The sequence below is a fragment of the Nomascus leucogenys genome, chromosome X (genome assembly GCF_006542625.1).
Source record: "Nomascus leucogenys isolate Asia chromosome X, Asia_NLE_v1, whole genome shotgun sequence".
Classification (NCBI taxonomy): Eukaryota; Metazoa; Chordata; class Mammalia; order Primates; family Hylobatidae; genus Nomascus; species Nomascus leucogenys.
Genome location: NC_044406.1, coordinates 30,870,436 through 30,892,072, shown reverse-complemented (window position 1 = coordinate 30,892,072; position 21,637 = coordinate 30,870,436). Strand labels below are relative to the sequence as shown.

Here is a 21,637-nt window from a genome sequence, read left to right as displayed (position 1 = left end):
GAAGATAGAATTAATTATATAAAGTGTTAGTACATAAGTTCCCACAAATGTCTGTAGTGGTCAGGATACTGATGATGATTTCTTTTCTATCTTTTTTTTTTTTTTTTTTTTTTTTTTTGCTCTTCTTTGACCGCTCTGGTATAAAAGGTTAAAGGACTCTGTGTATACTTCATTTTTTCCTCTACTAAACTTGGAGGCTAAGGGGATGGAAAAACTTTTAAATACATGTACACAGATATGATTTACAGATATATAATTTGGGCCCTCTACCCTCTCTGAGTATATTCTTATTTTTTTTTTTTCAGTTTCCTTTCACAGTCTCCACAATTGCTATTGAACTTTCATCACTTTGATTTAAATTCCACCTTCATTCTCTCCTCTCATCCTCTGCAGATACCTAGGGTTCTGTGCTTGTAAGGAAATGGCATGTTATATCACTGATAACTTAAAACTAAATATTTGTGCAAACAACATGGACAGGTATTTTTACATATACTGTCAAATCTGATCTTTTTGACCAAAACCAATGTGGTTGACTACTAAAGAAATGTGAATTTCTCAGATAACAAAACTTCACTGCTGGCTTGCTATTATCATTCTTGGGCTAGACATGAGGAAATCGAAGTTCAGAACATGTTGATGCTTTTGCCTAAGGTGGCAAGAGAGAGGCCTGAAATTTAAATCCTGATTACTGTTAACATGATTTCACCCTGATACTCTGAGAGCACCAAGTAGGAAGTATTCAACTTCTTGCATCTTCACATCTTTCTTTTGTTTTCTGAAAAAGAGCCACCTCTCCTCCTGTTAATATTTTCTGTTGGCCCTGAGCTTTGTGCTTCACTCTGGTTTTCTTGCTTTAAACAGGTTTTTTTTTTTTTAATCAATTATCTTCCTACATTTAAAACAAAATCACTTTACCTGTTGGCTCCTTTCACGTAGCCTTAAAGTATGTTCAAGTCTGATTGACCTGAATTTTATTTTGTGTAGAGACAAAAGTCTGCAAAAGTAATTTAAACTATTTTTATTAGAATGCTCCTTGATCCTTAATCAGGCCAGCCCTTGAAAATACGATTTCTGCTCTCATCATCCACTGTCTCTCTTCTAGCTGCAATGGTTGTTGACCAGCTCATGTACCCTGATTACTATTGATCCCATTGACCCTATCTCAGACTGACACTGTTGACCTCTGTCTCTCATTCTTAAAATTCCCACATCAATTGATGTGAGATTTTCTCTCTTTTCTAGTTCTTCTTTTCCTTCTCTTTGACTGTTCTTTCTCTTTATTTGGTGCTTTTCTTTCCATGTCAGTTAAATTTGTGTTCTCCATGGTTCTCTCTTTGCTCTCTCTTCCTGCTTTCCTCTAACACTTGAAAACACTGAAAAAAATACATATTATACAAATGTACTCTGTTTCCCTTTCTCTCTTTCTGTTCAGACACACATAGTGATTATTAAAATGCAAACTCACTTCAGCATACTGCTGATTTACAGTCCCATTTCCTCCCTCTGAATTTCCTTAGTTATCAGATTAAATATTAGCAATAAAACTACTGTTATCTGTGATTATGATCAATTTCAAATTTTGAAATTTATCTTTGTGATCAAAATAGTGGTAACCATTCATTTGGGACATAAAGTTATTTAATACCTGATTTCTACCTACATTTTTTGTTATATTTTTGCCAAACTCCTTATGCTCTTCAGTGCCCTGTCCCCACACCTTGTTTCTCTTCAACCAGAAATGCTTTTGTTTTTACAACTCCTATATCCTTGCATATCCAGTTTGCATATACAGTATTTAGGACTCTTCTTTAGAGGTAACGAAATTGAAGTAACTAAAGCAAAACAAATGAGAGAGAAAGATTTGTCATATGGAAACAGGAATGTGTCATAGAAGCCAAGGGCAATAATAAAGTTTTGACTCAAGAAGGGATTAATGCCTCTTTTTTGGTTATTTATGATAGCCATTTATTATTCCCACTAATGGTTTTGCATGTTGAGAAAGCTCACCTGGATGATTCTCTTTTGGGGTTTCTTATGTGATTTTGGTCCATTGTAGGCTGATACTATGGTAACCTGGAAAGCTCAACTGGGCTGAACGTCCAGGATCACTCACTCACATGGCTAGCAGTTGCTGGCTGAAAGCCTACTTGTAATTGTTGCTGAAGCACTTATCCATGGCCTTTCGATGTGACTTAGCTTTCTCAGAGCATAATATGTTGGATGGATTCTAAAATGGAGCACCCTAAGAGTGACTTTTCTAAAAAGATAGAAGTGGAAGCTGCCAGGCCACTTAAGGACTTTTGCCATAACTGGCACTTGGACTATATTCTATTGGTCAAAGCAGTCAAAGAGTCAACCCAGATTTAAAGAGCTGAAGAAATAAACTTCCCCTCTTGATGAGGGAGTGGTAAGAGGAGCATGTGCTGTGGGAGCTATTATTGCAGTCCTCTTTGGAAAATGCTATCTACGGGCTGGGCACAGTGGCTCACACCTGTAATCCCAGCACTTTGGGTGGCCGAGGTGGGTGGGTCACCTGAGGTGAGGCATTTGAGACCAGCCTGACCAACATGGTAAAACCCTGTTGCTACTAAAAAATATAAAAATTAGCTGGGCGTGATGGTGGGCACCTGTAATCGCAGCTACTTGGGTGGCGGAGGCAGGAGAATCGCTTGAACCCGGGAGGCGGAGGTTGCAGTGAGCCAAGATCGTGCCATTGCATTCCAGCCTGGGTGACAGAGGGAGACTCCATCTTAAAAGATTAATAAATAAATCAATAAAGCCATACTGCAGCCTTTTATTGGAAGCCATCAGTGTTTTTGTTACCACCTCACTCCCTATGCATCTACTTCTTTCTTCTCTCTCTGTTCATGGACCGTTGCTCTTCCTCAATCCACTCTACAAGGTAGGGACTTCATAAGCACAATTTGCTAGTATATGTGACATAATTCGAAGCACTCACAGTTTGACCAGACTCTTCTGTCAATTCTAATTTTCTGAGAGAGATTCTGATGATTCTCTGTTGACACAAGCATTGTCCATATTCTGATCATTCATAATATGGAGTTGGCCAGAATTATGTGGCACAGACATGGTTGTTATCGGCCCACCTTTTTGAGGAGGATTAACATTTCCAAGATGAAAGCATCTGTTACTCCCAGCAATGCTTATTAATTATTCAAAGTTCTACTTTAACATCAACTCCCTTACGACATCTTCCATACAAGCATCTCTCCACCCTGCATACTTCCATCAAATTTTATAGGTTCTGTGATGTTTCTTGCTCTATAAATAATGTCATCCACCTAGATGGATCCCTACTCCCAGATTCTAGGTTCCCGAAACATATCCGTATTTCTCACACGAGGTAGTTATTCAACCAATGAAGATCATCTGTATGGTAATAAAATAAGGTACATTTATATGAGTATTTGCTCTCATTTGTTTTAAGGCAGAATTCTAACTATTGCGGTAATTCATAATTAATTTGCCTCTATAATTGTTAGGATTAATATTCTAAGGAATAATATTAAGGTACATCTGTGAATTTGTAACCTTGCATAAGGAGCTCCTTAACCACTTAGCCCATGTTCTTGGTGTAATTCTCATTACTCAGTTCAGGGCTATAGTTCTCTCTGAAAACTGCTAAGCAAAATTGATGTTATCTTCTAATGATATGTATCAGAATTTACTCCAATTGGTGTAAATTCACTTACACTAATGTGCATTATCCAAAATGATCTGCATGATAATGTTATGGGCACTCTGGTATAATTTAGTTTCTTCTGTCAATTATAATAATCTAATAATGACTGAATTTTAAATTAGAATGATTTGACCACTAGCTGATTTTTTATGGATTTGACAGAAATAAATAAATAAATGTATTGTTTTTGTATCCACATGCTGCAGAGTTCCATGCCTATCACTGGCTCAGAAAGTCATATGTTAAATGCGGAATATACTGTACAATAGAACTTGATCGAAAATGTCTTCACTGAATATATAAATATTGAAATGTTTTATAGTTATCTAAAATTCAAAATCAGTATCTGCAGGAAGCCATCAAATATCTGTCAGACAAATAGCAATACCTGTTTGGGGCATTTAACTTCCGTTTCTTAGATTCATAGCTTCCCTGAAATTTAGCTGAAATATGGCACATAATGACTGAGAAGACAACACTAAGGCCAGGCACGGTGACTCACGCCTGTAATCACAGTGCTATGGGAAGCTGAGACAGGAGAATTACTTCAGGCCAGGAGTTTGAGACCAGCCTGGGTCACATAGCAAGACTCTGCCTCTACAAAAAAATAAAATAAAATAAAAAGAACGTGATTAAGGAGTATTTTCCACATGTAATTTTCTCATTATATCTCATCCCTGTCACAGTTGGCTGAACCTTACAGATTAACATCTTGTCTTTGTTCCGATTTGAGTGTAACTTCAAAGATAAAACGTATCAATTCTACGTATAAGATATAAATTGCCTATTGAAAATGATATCTGAAATAGTTGTTATTGTCTCAGAATGATTAATGCTTTTTTCATAATAATCCCATAGGGAAGAAATAAATCATTTCACTTTGATAATTTATGGAAGTAAAAAATATTTATGATAGTTCTATTTAAGTGATCCACCTGCCTCGGCCTCCCAAAGTTCTAGGATTACTGGCGTGAACCACCGCTCTTGGCCAATTTATGGTCATTTTAAAGGAAGCTACATGGTAGTGATGGTTTAGGAGAGTTTCTGAATTTCGTCTTCTTGGAAAATTAGTTGTTCTTTGTAGAGCATGCTGACTAATAATGCTATCCTCCCAACAGAAAATCCAATCTGATTTGACAAGTCATGAGATCAGTTTAGAAGAAATGAAGAAACATAACCAGGGGAAGGAGGCTGCCCAAAGAGTCCTGTCTCAGATTGATGTTGCACAGGTATATTTTATTTCAGAAACTAAGGAGCATCTTTTTGTTGGGCATTATAACATACTCCAGTCTATATTAGACAACTTGATTGTTGGCAAGATTGGATTTGAGGACATTATTTGAAAACTACAATTTGATGTCTAAACAATGAGTTTTTTGCTTTCTACATTTTTAAGATAAAATAGGTTAATGAATTACCTTTTATTTAGTATAACATTAAGAAAAAACTGCTGAATCATTCTCCCAAATGTATATTTTCCTGTGTTGGATGAATGGAAAAATATTGCTTTATTTTATTTTTATTTTTCTGTATATCTTCAGAAATAAAGGCAAAGCTATTAATAAAAATAGGACCAGTTATTGTTTGAAAGGCAAAATTAAATCAGTGCCTTTTTACACTGTCCTTACAGAAAAAATTACAAGATGTCTCCATGAAGTTTCGATTATTCCAGAAACCAGCCAATTTTGAGCAGCGTCTACAAGAAAGTAAGATGATTTTAGATGAAGTGAAGATGCATTTGCCTGCGTTGGAAACAAAGAGTGTGGAACAGGAAGTAGTACAGTCACAGTTAAATCATTGTGTGGTATGTATTTCTGGTGGCAAATACGCAGGTACCCCTTGACTTTCCTCATTAAGAAATATCTGCTCTTTTATAAGAGGTAATTTTTTTCAGATAATCATAATAATTATACTATGTAATTTTAAGGTTGAGAACAAAAATTGGCACATGTGTTGTGGCCTATTCTGTGTGTCTTTTTTGAATCTATAATTCTGCTAAGAACTGTGCAGGATATAAAAGAATGTTGCTTGTGTTTCATTTTTATGATTCTTTAAATATATTTTAAATGGAAATCTAGAAAGGAAATATATTAATCTAAAAATAGTAACAACAACAGTAGTTGCAATAATCGTAACAACGTCAGAAATAACGGATGCCAAGTAAGCTAAATGACATACAGAAGTCACCTTTAATTCTTAAGGCTACAGATTACCTGAGAGAATTTAAGGACAAACAGCTGGTGAATGGCAAAGCAAGATTCCAATTCAGGTACTCTTATTCCAAACTTTAATAACTTTCCTTTAAACACCAGTACTGGATATACACTGAAATGCCTCAAGACAACACAGAATTAAAAGGCATGGAAAGGTACAAATAGCCTATAGCATAAATGTGATTTAAACTTTATAATATTGAACGGTGTCCTATGTTGCTATTATTGGAAATTCACCAACTGAGATGATTCCTCTGAAAACATAAAGCTGAGGTATGATTGCATCTACTAGAGTAACATAAGTATTATTATACCTCTATGTGTACTATCGACCATTAGAGTGGAAAGTCACATAAAATGAAAACACAGAATGTTATTAACATTAAAGGGAAAACAAGTCTATTTAGTACTTGATATTTTAAGTATTGTTTCTACATCTATTCCATAATATTAATGAAAAACAGATTCCTTTAGATACATTGTAGTCATATCATGAATGGGAAAATATTTTTCTTTTTAACAAATATCTTAAAATAAATACATATATTTATGTGTGAAAAATATGAGGTATTCTTATTCAATAATATATTTTCATAATTCAAGCTGCATTTTTGTGGTATAATTACTTTAGTTATTCTCACCCCCAAAAAGAAACTTGGAATAGAAATGATAGATAGTAGTTAGTTGATATTAGATGAGTAAGGATAGGAATATATAGGAACATATCCCATCTTAAATTTTGCAAAAAAAAAAAAAAAGGAAAGCATAAATGACCCAAGTACATTATTCATGACTAATATTTGCAAAGTGAGTGCTTTTCGTTCTTTTCTAGAAACAGGTCTCTAATGTTACCTTATAAAATGTATCTAACAGTAAATATGACCTGAAAACAATCTCACCTGTGTGAAGCTGTGACTGTGCCCTGCGTCAATACAAAGGAAACTGCTCAAGGCACTTGCTCAATTGGTTTCTGGTTCTGGCTTAAATATCAGGACCAATTCAAGCAGTTCTTTCATAAGAATATCCTTATACTGTTTAGTTTTTTCGTTATTTAAGATGCTTTATGGTATATACCATAATCATATCTTGCCTTCAAGAAATGTTTGTCTATTTATAAAAGTCTTAGTGGCATGAACACAAATATAAATAATATTTCTCCTCTTTGTTTATAAATATTTTACTTGCCTATTGAATGAAACGATGTTAATGGCTAACGGTACCTTGAGGGAACTTTCTTCATCAAAATAAAGCATTTAGATTTTTTGAAGTTCAGAGAGTAAATAATTTAGAAAAATCTCTGATTCCAAATTAGCATAGTTGATTTCCAACATAATAATTTCAGTGTTTCCAGATACACATATATTTTTATATCTTCTAAGACAAAAGTAAAATGAAGTAAATAATATCATCTGGAAAGCTCAGACAAAAGTCATAATTTAGTAATAAAGCAATGTTAACATCAGTTGTCAAAGAGAGGATTAATATGTAAATATACATGTAGCATCAATCAGATGATTGCCCAGCCTTTACAAAATGTTTTTAGTCATTACTTTTAAACTGAAAAGAGAAATTAAACCCAATTTTCGTTCTAATTCCATAAAAACAATTACCTACTGGCAGGTTTATTTTTTAGTAATACTAAAATAAGTACTGATAGTTCAGATTTATGACTAAACAAATTAAAGCAGAGATATATATTGTAAACTATTATATACACATGTATACATATATATACACACACACATATATATATTTGAATACATGGCCACATACATACAAACACATATATTTCTAGGAAAACTACAAAGCAAAATTAAGATATCAAGTGGTGTTGGAGTGGTGTTGGTGGTATAATTGTGAACATAGCTGTCTTCCAAAGTTATGACACTTGCCTTATGATGCTTTTTTATAGCAACCTATTTTTTGTGAAACCATATGTGTGTGCTTTATAGTTGTGATGTACATGTGAATTGTAAATAATATTTTTATATCTGTTTTTCATCAGCACTTTTAAGAAAATAAAGTTGTGCAATTTAATAGTGAAAACGACCTTACTTTCTGATATTATGATACAATATATATTAAAATTATGATGTAGAAATTTAGGTGCTTTATCTTACTAATATGTAATTACCATGAGAACAACAGTGAATGTGTGTGTTTTGGCCACCACTGGCTTCCCAGTGATTCAAATACTATCTGGTTCATAGTAACCACTCAATAAATACCCGATGAATGAGTGAATTAATTCATCCAAATTTATGGCTAGAATTATGTAACTCCCACATTTAAGATAGAAGTCATGTAAAATTCAGAATTGACATTTATGTTCTTTGATTGCAGAACTAAATATATATATATCACAAAACACACAGATATATGATTAACTCTGTTTAATAAGAATAGCTGCAAATTACACATATATCTGCATGTGTGTAGACAATTAAAAATAGAAATATTCAATCAACAGAAAATGCAAAAGCTAGATATTGACCACCGCTGCAAAATGCTACTCTATTAAAATTGTAAACACGGAATAGCAATTAAGGGGATCTTTATTTATTTCTGTTAATAATATTATGAAGTAATTCAACTCTACTGATTATTATGTTTTGTTTTATATTTAAACTTAGAACTTGTATAAAAGTCTGAGTGAAGTGAAGTCTGAAGTGGAAATGGTGATAAAGACTGGACGTCAGATTGTACAGAAAAAGCAGACGGAAAATCCCAAAGAACTTGATGAAAGAGTAACAGCTTTGAAATTGCATTATAATGAGCTGGGAGCAAAGGTGTGTGCATGCTGAGACTACAAACACTTCTTTCCACTTTCCTTATAAATTGTAAAGCAGCAGGCAATAAATTATGTATGATTAGAGTCTTAGGAATTCTAAACACCTCTCTCTCTATATATATACGTATATATATACATATATATACACACACACACATATACACAAAGATAAACATATACACATTTCGATGTGGAATTCTCATTAAGAAACAATGATTAATCAGTGAGGGTCTGCTTATTCAGATTGAAAAATATGTAATTCTCAGGGAGGTTTTTCCTGGTCCATCAGATAGTTCTAATAGGGTTTCTTTGTTATAAATGTTCCTTTTTTTTCGTTATATAAATCTACTTGTGATGACTTGAAGACTGGTAAATATTATAAACTGTATCTATTTATATGTAGGTCTAATGTAGTTAACATATTCCGCATAGACCACATTAAGTATAAAAATTACACAGTAATTATTTCCCTATATGGCCAAGACTTGCAAAATCTACCACACTTGGCTAATAGGATAGCATGGATAGCCAGTTAAGACCTATGGCTCTGTTATTATTTTTGTATCATTGTCCTGATCAGAGTCTCACGACCAACTCTACTTCACTGCTAGTTCGTGATGCCTACATCTCTCCATCTCCTCTTTCCAAAACTGAGGGATGTCTAAGATAGTTATCTCACTTTGCTCAACTCAAATATTCTGTATAGATTTAGAGCTTTGATGGTTTAAAATTATGATAGTAAGTAGTCTCTTCACTCTTTTGATTGTTTCTTTTGCTGAGCAGAATCTTTTTAGTTTGATGCGATAACAGTTGTCTAGTTTTTCTCTTGTTGCCTGTGCTTTGGGAGTCAGATCAAAAAAAAAATGTTTGCCCAGAACCATGTCAGGAAGCTTTTTCCTGTTTTCCTCAAATCATTTGATAGGTTCAGGTTTTAAGTCTTTAGTCCATTTTGAATTGGTTTTTTATATACTGTGAGGTTAGTGTCCAATTGCATTCTCATGCATTTGGATATCCAGTTTCTCAGAACCATTTATTGAGGAGAATGTCCTTTTTTCATTGTGTGTTTTTGGCACCTTGGTTGGTCAGTTGATCATATATATGTGGATTTATTTTTGGGCTCTCTATTCTGTTCCTTTGGTCTATATGTCTGTTTTTATACTACTATCCTACTGTTTTAATTACTAGAGCATTATAGAATATTTTTTAATCAGGTAATTATGATACCTCCAGCTTTGTTCTTTTGGCTTAAGATTGCTCTGGCTACTCTGGGTCTTTTGTTGTTCAAAATGAAATTTGGTATTGTTTCTTCTACATCTGCCAAAAATGTCACTGGAATTTTAATAGAGATCCATCAAGTCTGTAAATTGCTTTAAGTGGTACAGACATCTTAACAATATTATTTATTCCAATCCATGAATATGGGATCTCTTTCCATAAACGGATATGTTACTATTTCCAAAAATGGACTTGTAACATTTTAATTTCATTCTGACTGAAAGAACTGAATTTCGTGGAGGATAAAAAGTTATATTTCTACAACTTAGGTTCTCAACATTAGTGAATAGAACATCACTGATAAAATTGTCACCTCATCTTAGACAGAAATATAAATTTCTATGTTTGAGAAATAGCTAAGGAGAGGCATATTTCTTGTATCTCACCCTGAAAGTAGATTGAAGGTCATATCTTGAAGATATTAGTTGCCAATTCCTTATCATAGAAAGTAAATTTTAGAATTAAATTGAAATCTGGAAATAACCATTTTTCTTACTTGATAGTCTTGTTTTTATATTTTAAAAACCCTCTAATTAATATTTGTTATGTTTTAAACAAGTTTGTTGCCGTCCTATGACAAAAGATTCTCCTACTTTGTTACAAAATAAGAAACACTGATACTCAATTGATGGGAAAGCATTATGATAATCTTGAAACCAAATACATTTCAACTGCTTGTTTGGTCTACCAAGGTACCTTTGGAATGAGATACCTTTATATCCTCTAGAGAAACTTATCATTGTTTAAAGATCACCACAGACAGAAAACTTGTATCTGCACTTGATACCTCATTCCAGTGCTTATCAATTTTTACAGATGCCAATTATTTCATATTCAACATCAATTATGAAGGACTGAATAATCTCTAGTCTCAAATGTATTAGAGATTAAATAATCTCTAATATTAATCCTAATGCTACAGCTTCAGTTCTGGAGACATATTGTTTTTATAATTATAAATTTTAAATTAATAATATAAATGTATGTTATAGTTATAAATTACAAATTTTCAGTTTATAATTTGACCTGTGTGACATTATACTAAAATAATGTATGGATGAGTATTTTCTTAAATTAAGAAAATATACATTTTGGTAAAGGGGAGTTTCTCAGTTTACTTTTTATAATAGAGTTTTTTTGTGTGTGGGCTTTTTATTTGTCACAGGAATGTTTACAAAATCATTGCAAGAGTAAATTTAACATAAAATAACAGAATAAATGAATTAGAATTTAAAACAATAAAAGTGACATTAGACGAATGATAGTGCCCTGAGTTGATTGTTATTCAGAAATGAATTATTATCATAATGATGTAAAACCCTATTTATTCCTGAAAATACATGTTTGAGAGCTTGTGTTTATTCTAACCATTTGCCACGTAGTAATATCCTTAAAGCAAAATAAAAATGTACGAAGAAATCATATTTAACTTTAATAGTATCACAGAATACAGCAAAAACATAGGCCAAACATTTATTTTTGAAGTAAACAGTTTTTTAGAAACATTTGTGACTAAGGGATCATATATAAATATCATCTCATAAAAATGCTGTAAGTCCTATATTCTTTGGCTGAGAATAAAAATATCGTCTGCATTTTGACTCAAAATATTTTCAACAGCAGTAGCTTTGTCTAATAAAAGCAAAGGCAACAAAGGGAATTTTATTACATTATTCTTTTTATATAAGAAGGAACCCTTCTATTTTAATCATCTTCAGAATTTATATGATTGTGTCTGCCACAATTCAGTATGCGTTACCTTTTTGGAGTAATCAGCTCTGGCTCCCATAACAAAATAAAATAAACTTGGTAAATTGATTTCTCCAAGTTGTGGAGCCTGAGAGTGTAAGATCAAGGTGCTGGTCCATTTCATTCCTGAGGAGGGCTTTCTTCTTTTCTTACATTTTCACTGTATTCTTATATGGTGATGAGTGGGGAGAGAAAATATAATTAATTTATTAAGAGATATGAAACCTAGCCCCATTGATGTAATAATACCTATAACCCCTTTTTATTTCTCTTTGCTCTGATTTTTATGGAACTATACATAAATAGCAATACTAATATCATCCCGTAAATACATTGTTAACTTCTTGAAACAATGACTACTAAAACATTTTACTGCAGGTGGCATTCTGTTAAACGTATCCATTCCCCGCATACACACACAAAGTATAAAACTCAATTTTCCTTAAGATGGCAGTGTCTCCTGTTTTTTAAAAATGTATTCAGCTGGAAATAAACAAAATGAAATAAATAAAAATCAATAATGCATTAGCTCTGGGAAGATGGAATTTCTTTGAAATATTGAATCTGGAATCATTTTTTTTACCAGTAGTGCATAGGAAAGAATACTCATAGAAACACATCATAAAGTATATTTTCCCCCACCCCCCACCCCCACCCATCCCTACAACACAAATAAAATTCTTGCAGTCAAAAGGGCAGATGCTTTTACTTAGGAAAAAAAAATAGAAGGGAAAATCTGTTTAAAAAAGTGAATTTACAGCCTCAGCAACTAAATGTTTTCTAAATGTACACACACCTCCTAGAGAAAATAATCAATTTTGTTATTTGGAATTGGAATTGTTATCAAGGTTCCAGAATATTTATTTTGATAATAGCATTTTAGATGCTTTATACATATTTTCATCTTTTGTGTTTTTCTTGCTTTTAGCTAGAATCTTGTTTTGTTTGTACACACACATACACACACACATATATGACTGATAAATTTATGTATTAGTCAGTGGTACCTATTATGCCTAGGGCATGATGCACAAATATACACTTGTGGTGGTGGTATTGTTTTAACCAATTCCATTACAATTGAAATGAATCTGGACTCTACCTTTCAGATCTCTTAGCAACAAAAGCCAAATCTTGTCCATGTTTTATTTACCTGTAAGGTAGTAAAATAAATGTAAATAAAGCTTTTGCTCTGTACATTCAGGCACAGTTTTTTATTGAACCATCCCTAAAGGTAAATAATGAGAATAAAGGAAGGGATTGAGGTGTTACAATATGTCATGCTCTCTCAAACTGTTGTCTAGCTTTACTCTCAGAATATTCCTGTGTTCTATTAATAAGTATAGTAATCCCATTTGATAGATGTGTTGAGAAAAATGAGGTGTTCTGCCAAAATTCATACTCAAGTCGAGAGTCCACGAGGTATTGCAGAGCCTAACATACTTACATTCCATCATGCTGTTTCTGCAGAGCCAAATATTTATATGTACTGTTCAGATTCCCAGACTTCATGACAGACAAGGGTTTAAAAAAAAACAGTGAAAACACATACCAAAGAAAAGAAAACCAGGAGCAACTTGTAAGATTTTAAACTCTTTATGTAAATTCTACCAGTTATATTTTCTAACTTGTAATTAACGATTTGCAAGTCTTCATTCATTCCTTTATTCAATACATAAAACATATTTAGCGAGACCTTTCTTTGTTCAAGGAACTTTCAGGAGTATAGAGGACTAATCTAAAGATGTGTGAGGCAAGAAGATTTGCCTTTAAGAAATTGTAATTTATCTGTCTTTTGTTGATGATTTGACTGTATTTAGTAGAAGGAGATGCTGGGCTTTTTATTAAACCAACAAACTGAAAATCTTAACAAAATATAGGCACATCTGACAAGGTGGTGGAGAAATACACATTTGTTCATTTCTTATGTGAGAATATGGATAATTTGCTTTTGAGGGTCTCGGTATCAAACACTGAGAACAGGAGCATGGGATCAAGTAATTAGTTTTTCTATTAATGGGAATGAATATTGTCTTCACATTCATCTTTTTGTCCCTATTGGATGGCAAAATTATGTTTAAGGAGGAAGTGACCTATTCACTGTATTGTTTTTGAGCACATGTGAGAAACTGTAAAGATGTAATGAGGATACAATTGATAATTCTAGGTATTACACAAATACTTTTGCCTTTTGAGAGAATTAATCTTCTATCTTCATTTTGATTCCTTACCAGCATGAGCAAGCCTCATTTGTATATAGAGGATTGTAAACCTTCTTGCCATATTATTGACAAATGACAGTAAGTCTTCATTGAGAAATGAGTTTTATCTTCAGTTTGCCTTACATCATTGTATTTATCATAAACTTTGGCCATAAATTATCTTAGATTAGAGAAATATTCTTATAGGTTTCTTTTCTACCATGACAACATACAAGACCCTATCTTTTGGACAAACGATGTCATCTGCCCTAGACAATTTTTATTCACTCTTAATATTCAGAATATATGATTTTTATAAAATATTATTTTAAAACATGCAAGAAAATATTTTAAATAAAAGAAATATAAAAGTTCCAAATAAGTGGTTATAACTAAATTTGAATTAAAGACTAAACTAAGTTACATTTTATTATAATTCTTTTCAGGTAACAGAAAGAAAGCAACAGTTGGAGAAATGCTTGAAATTGTCCCGTAAGATGCGAAAGGAAATGAATGTCTTGACAGAATGGCTGGCAGCTACAGATATGGAATTGACAAAGAGATCAGCAGTTGAAGGAATGCCTAGTAATTTGGATTCTGAAGTTGCCTGGGGAAAGGTAAAACCTATGTCACTGAAGGTTATTTTGAACATACGTGAAAACACATAATAATATGATTTTGTAAGGAAGTATTAACATGTAGCAATAATAGCATTATAAATATTAATATTGTTTCATATTCCCTTTCTTAAAAATTAATCTGTGCTTTTAGGACCATGATAAAACCAATGGTCAGCTTTAGCAAGAGTCTTTCCAGAAGCTTCCTTAGAGTTCAGTAAATTATGAATAAGACCTTGAAAAATACATAGGTCATTAGTCTGAAAATTGGTCCAGAGATGAGATCCTATAATCTACTGGCTTGCCTAAGACCACACTGCCCAGATGAATCCCACGGCCATGAAGAGAGCAAGGACACAGAGATTGAAGGCAGTTGGGCCGGACAGGACTTGCAAGATTAGCATATTGCCGCAGTCGCATTTCAGAAAGAATCTCAAGGTGGCTATGCAGGGGCTGTCATTTCCATCACCAAATGACACAGCGACTCCTGTAATCGTTGGCTGTTAAGTTCTTGCCCTTTCTCTGATGGCCAATCATTTCATGCTTCTTAGAACTTAAGAGACTCATAGCTTAGTATTTTTTTTTACAGTTTATTCATTACCAGATTACCTGAAAGTGTGCTGATATAAAGAAAATAGCTGATATTGATAACATGTTTTACCTCAAAATTTGCCACTGTTTTAGGCCATTTACACCCACTTGATGTTTTAAAGTTACCAAATTAACTTGATGTATAAGAAGTTTATGCTTTATTTTTAATTCAATGTGGCTATCCAGATCATTCAAAGTTGGGAAATTTTCAGTACCTTATGTAAAAACTTACAATCATATAAATGAGACCCAAACTGAAAACTGTCTTTATGTAGATTTAGAGAACAAGTAGTAATATATTTTGTTACATAAAATATTTCCAAATAAATAGTAGTGAATTAAATTGTTTTTCTTCTCTTTCAGAATAAGTTTAATGTTAGATAAGATATTGAATTATAGTTATTCAGGATCATATATGAGATTTCTATAGCAAGGAAGATACAGTATATACAGGTTAAAACTCACATTAGCCTTATTTTTTCTTATCATTCAAACATATTACTTGAGGTATTTTTGCACTAGCCTCACCATGAAATCATTCAAATATTATAAGATAATGACCTTTGCAGAGGTTTCTAGGTTATCCTTCTCATATAGAAGGCTTGAATAGTCTGGAGAATTGTCTGCTTGTTGAATCTGCCTGGAAAGTATTTTTCATAACGTCAAGGAGCAAAGCTAATGTGAGATCTAGTAGGAAAAAAAAAAGCTTAGAAAACTGGAATTTATTTTCTTTCTATATAGAATAATTTATCACTCTATCTAGATCTTTTGAAACACTAAGCTGTTAATGACATACTCTAAAATCTCTTAGTTGTCAGATAAAGTATATTCATTTGCATCTAAATTACAGAAGTTTTTTTTACAAATTTATTTGGAAGGTTATCATTATTTCTTTAAAAATAAGAATCATAAAAGAATATATGCCCTGCAGATCTAAGTCAGTCACATTTATGATAATCATTCTAATACTTTAACATAAAATTCAAACTCTCATATATGAAACCCCATGACTATTGAATACATTCTCATTTCTCATGGTTTCTTGGTAGGTGGAGAGCTTGATTCAAGCTATAAGTTTGATCTGCTGTTTCAAAAGAGAAATGTCAAATTTTTAAAAACTAAATTAAATTCATTTAAATGCAGTACATTAAATGTAGTTGCCAATCATTCCAAGTATTTGTGACTGCAGAAAATTTGAATATCTAGAGTCAATTTCTTTTTTATTATTTTTAAAAATTTTTAGACAATTTAATTTATATCTGCTGAATTTCTCTCAGTTCTGTTGACCCAAGAGCATTATATTTATTTTCATATGAAAGTATTTATACATCTAGTTTCAAATATTAAAATACATAAAAATGTCAATTACTCATGAAGTGATTATTTGACCTTTAGTTTATCCAAACAAAGCATACTTTCAAGTACATTGACTATAGTTAAATATTATCAGTTTTATCTTAAAGTATCTTAATTATATTTAATATATATTAAATTCCAGAAAAATTATTTATGGTGGCTTAAAGAGATATATATGGCACAACTTGACAAGCCTAAATAAATTGGAAAACTATGAAAAGCAAAATTATGGTAGATAAATAATAAAAAATATGTACATAGAGATATATCCACAATGTATCATGGGAGGTGGAATGGACAGGGAACAATAAAGCCACAAATTGGCACCAAGCTTCTTAACAGACAAAACGAAGAAGTAAATGTATTTTTGAGACCCAAAGATTCGAAATTATTAAAATAATAATTAAAATAATTTTAACTTTACTAAGTAGTATGTTAGCTTTTTGCTAGAACTTAGTGCCAGAAGAAAATAAACGAGAGGGTCATAAAGGTGATAACAAGCTGATTCATATTCTTATAACAAACAATATATATAAGAATGTTTATTTTTTTCTACTGACATGGCTCCATGCAAAAGAAAAATTTAGTGCTAAAGGGCCATTCAGGAAAAGCAATTCTATGAGAGGTAAAATATTGGAGCAGAAGTCTAAAGTAGTCTAGTAATTGTTTTCAGATTTTTAGATTCTCTTTTAGCTTTTAATTTTGTATGGATACATAGTAGTTGTATATATTTATGAATTATAGGAGATATTTTTATACAGGCATGCAATGCATAATTATCACATCATGTAAACTTCCGTGAATATGCTTTCCTGCAACTGAGCTTTTAAGTAGAATTAGGCATCCGAGATTTGAAGGTTATTTTCTCTGAATACAGAAAAAAATTTTATGTATCTTTTTCCTGGAAAGAAGCCAGATTGTTTCTAACTGATAACACATTTGTATACTTTGCCCTATATCTAATTGGAAAGCGGGGCTTCGTATTCATGTGTATGTCATCATACTAGAAGGCTTCAATAGCTAAAAATTTTTGCTAACATAGAGTTTTGTGTTTGAACCAGTCACAGAGAAATTGGCTATTGAGCCTTTTCGTGCCAAGCATAATTGAAGAAAGAAAACTCACCATCAACAACTCAAAATATGTTGACTTCTCTAGGAACCTGTATCAATCTCTCAGTGAATAGATTTATTTGAAAACACAGTTGGGCTATTACTTTAGCTGTAAACGCTATTGAAAATAAAGCTCTGTAGTACTCTCTTACTTGATGATGGCATTCAAAAGGTGAAGTGAGAATGTTTCATGGGGGCATGAAGTATCAAGTACTGAGTGTGATGAAAATTAATATAGTGGTTAATGATAATACTGAGTCTAAATGTACTAGTTTTTCCTGTGATATGAGAAAACTAGAATTCACTTTTCAAGATCAAAATTAGCAAAGGATTTGGAAGTATTGCTCCAATTGGAGAATCAGAAGTCACTTTAAAAACAATATAGATTTTACTAATCTATAGTAATATAGATTTCATAAAGTGTTCATGTGACACGAAAGTTTTTAGGGTTTTGGTTTTTAACTAGCCATGTTATATAATCGAGGAAATTTCCTATCCTAAATTAGAAAAGTATAAGGATATTTAAAGTTCAATTCAGTTTTTCTTACATTACGAAGCTGAGAATAATGAATCTCACATTTAAATCCAAAGCAGTCTAGTCTTCCATGATCTGGCTTATTGTATTCATGTCACCAATGCTGTTTATCAGAAATCCCTGTCAGATCAAGCCCTTCCACAATGATCTAACACTGAAGTTTTTATGAGAAAAAAAATAACTGGATTCTCTATACTTATTTCACCTCCTTACCGTGGCTGTGGGCAGGCCCCAGATGATGCATTGTCTATAATATAAACTATGTTGGTGACCACCAAAGCAGTCAGACATTCTTGCTGTTTCTTCATTTCTTACTAGATTATGTTATTTAATTAATTTAATAATATTTCATCACCTATCTATAGAGCCATAGTCCATGTGAAAGCAGTTTTCCAGTACCACCAAAATTCTAAATAAGCTCCCGTCAGAACTATCATTTAGGCCTACCATAAAATACACAGAATTAATAAAATGAGACAACCATCATAGTGTGTGCAATACTTAAGTCAGCCCCATGCACCTTCAGAGAGGAACTACTAGCATTGAGATGAATTATTCCAACTTGTAGGGAAACTAAATAGATACTGAAAGAAACAGTTTATTCTTATTTATTTATTTTGAGACAGAGTCTTGCTCTTGTCGCCCAGGCTGGAGTCCAATGGCCCGATCTCGGCTCACTGCAACCTCTGCCTCCCAGGTTCAAGCAATTCTCCTGTCCCAGCCCCCGGGTAGCTGGGATTACAGACACCTGCCACCATACCCTGCTAATTTTTTGTGTTTTCAGTAGAGGTGGGGGTTCACCATGTTGGTCAGGCTGGTCTTGAACTCCTGACCTCAGGTCATCCACCTGCCTCGGCCTCCCAACGTGCTGGGATTACAGGTGTGAGTCACCGTACTTGGCCGGAAGAGTTTCTTACACTGGCCAAAAGATTAGTTATGTTCTTTATAAACATGGCATAGGCTTAGGGGGCAATTCAGCATTTGTTTTCTAATGCTGTCCCCTTTAAAAAGGAAGGGGAAGGTTGCCTAAAACGATGAAAGAGATACTATAAAAATCAAGCTTCTTGAGAAATATAGTAAAATTGGAAACACCTTAAATGTTGCAGTGTGATACCATTTACACAAAGGATAAAATATGTAGAAATATACATTATTTAGTTATATATAATATATAGTAAAAGCAGAAAGATGTGTGAGAATTAATATAAACTGAATACAGAACAAGAGCTATCTCTGTGAGGAAGGACAAAAGAATTGGGTGGGATATGAACAGGACACTTAAATGATATTTGTAATATTTCATTCCTTAAGATGAGTTATGCATACAGAAGTAATGATTACATTTGGTATACTTTCTATGTGTCTAAAATAATATAAAAGAACATAAGAAAACATACAAAGCCAAATGCTTGGGATTTTTCCTTTTGGAAACCCCACTAGCCAGGTTCTGTAAGATAAAGCTTAGTAATTAAGGAACACCTACTTGATGAGTTTTATTGGTTTCAAAAGAACATGGCCACTGTTCATCCGGTTTGCCTAAGCATTGGCCAAAGATTCTCCTGCTGATTGAGCAACAGGACAGGAACCTAGAAGATTAATTTCAGCTAGATGAATAAGGAACATTGTCTTCCCAGTTTTTAAAGAGGATGTTTCTGTGGCTTTTTTTCCTTTATTATCTACATTGAAGCATGACTGACAGATTCTTATCAGTGATTTCCTTGTGAAAGTAGAGTGAAGGGAATGAATAGCGCAAACTGAGAACTGAGAATTTTCATCAAAGTGGAACCAAAAGTTAGCCTGTGAATGTTCAGTTTGTGTGGCAGCAGTGCTGTTCTATCCTTCAGAACACTTCTATTCAGAGAGAATCGTTATTAGAGAGGACAGATCTGTAAGTCACTGGGTGAGGTAACATCAGAACTGAAGGTCCTCTGAAAATGATCTTATTTCCCTTTTTGTAAACAAGAAAACTGTGCAAAAAGCTCCATATCCCTTTGTCTGTTTCTCGATTACTTTCTTTTTAAAATTACTTTAGATTCAGGGGTTACATGTGCAGGTTTGTTACATGGGTATATTGTGTAACAATTCTAAAATTCATATGGAACCAAAAAAGGGCCTCAATAGCTAAAGCAATCCTAAGCCAAAAGAACAAAGTTGTGGGCATTACATTGCCTCACTTCAAAATATACTACAAAGCTGTAGTAACCCAAACAGCATAATACTATTACAGATACAGACACGTGGATCAATGGAACAGAATAGAGAACTCAGAAATAAAGCTGCACACCTACAACCAACTGATTTTTGACAAAGCTGGCAAAAATAAGCAACAGAGAAGGGACACCTTATTCATTAAATGTTGCTAGGATAGCTGGCTAGCCATATATAGAGGAATGAACCTGGACCCCTACCTTTCACCATATACAAAAATTAACTCCAGTTGGATTAAAGTCTTAAATGTAAGCGCTGAAACTACTAAAAATCCTAGAATAAAACCTAGGAAAAGTTCTTCTGGACACTGGCTTAGGCAAAGAATTTATGACCAAGACCTCAATGACAAACGCAACAAAAACAAAAATTGACAAATGAGAGTTAAACTAAAGCTTCTGTACAGAAAAAGAAACAAACAACACAGTAAGCGGATAACCTCCTGAATGGGAGAAAGTATTTCCAAACTATACATCTAACAAGAGAATGATATCCAGAATCTGTAAGGAACTTAAACTTGTCAACAAGAAATTAAAAAAAAAAACAACAGATTAAAAACAGGACAAAGAACGTGAACAGACACTTCTCAATAGAAGACATACACGCGGCCAACAAGCAGATGAAAAAATCTTCAATATCACTAATCATCAGAGAGATGCCAATTAAACCCTAAATAAGATACCATCTCACACCAGTCTGAATGGCTTTTGTTAAAAAGTCAGAAAATAACAGATGTTGATTGCTTTCATAGGGTGACCATGATTGGATTTGTAATAGTCATTCACTCCTAAGGATTTCAAAGTCATGTGGGTCCAGGATCCTCAATATGAGGATTAATGTTACCATGGGGACCATGAAAAGAGATGACCTAATAGGGCCCATATCAATTCTAGCCAACTTCTTGAGCTTCCTAATAAGAGAAGAATGCCTAAGAGACTCTCACCAAGAGGAAGGTAAATTAACTAGAATCAGATAAATGAGAGCAGAGATGGGCAAACTATAATTGGTAGGCCTGATCCATTCAGCCACCTTCTTTTGTACAGCCCATGGGCTGAAAATTGTTCTTATGTAAATGGATGGAAAAAATTAAAAGAAGAACTAGATACTTGAGGACACATAAAAATGATTAAAAATGCAAATGTCAGTGTGTGTACATAAGACTATATTGAAGTGTATCAATTTCTATTTGTTTATTTTTTCTGGCTGCTTTTGTGCTTAAACAGCAGAGTTGAGTAATTGTGACAGAGACTACATGGCTCACAAAACCTAGAACAACTACTATGTGACC

At 33.1% G+C, this 21,637-nt stretch overlaps 1 protein-coding gene across 1 annotated transcript in view; it reads left to right on the top strand.

The window, feature by feature from the left end:
* DMD (dystrophin) overlaps window positions 1-21,637 on the top strand; it is a 1,770,560-nt gene that overhangs the window by 458,547 nt on the left and 1,290,376 nt on the right. The window contains exons 29-32 of the mRNA XM_030807549.1: window positions 4,825-4,935; window positions 5,337-5,510; window positions 8,553-8,708; window positions 14,382-14,552. Of these exons, the coding sequence (XP_030663409.1) occupies window positions 4,825-4,935; window positions 5,337-5,510; window positions 8,553-8,708; window positions 14,382-14,552 (612 nt within the window). The remainder of the gene's footprint in view (window positions 1-4,824; window positions 4,936-5,336; window positions 5,511-8,552; window positions 8,709-14,381; window positions 14,553-21,637) is intronic.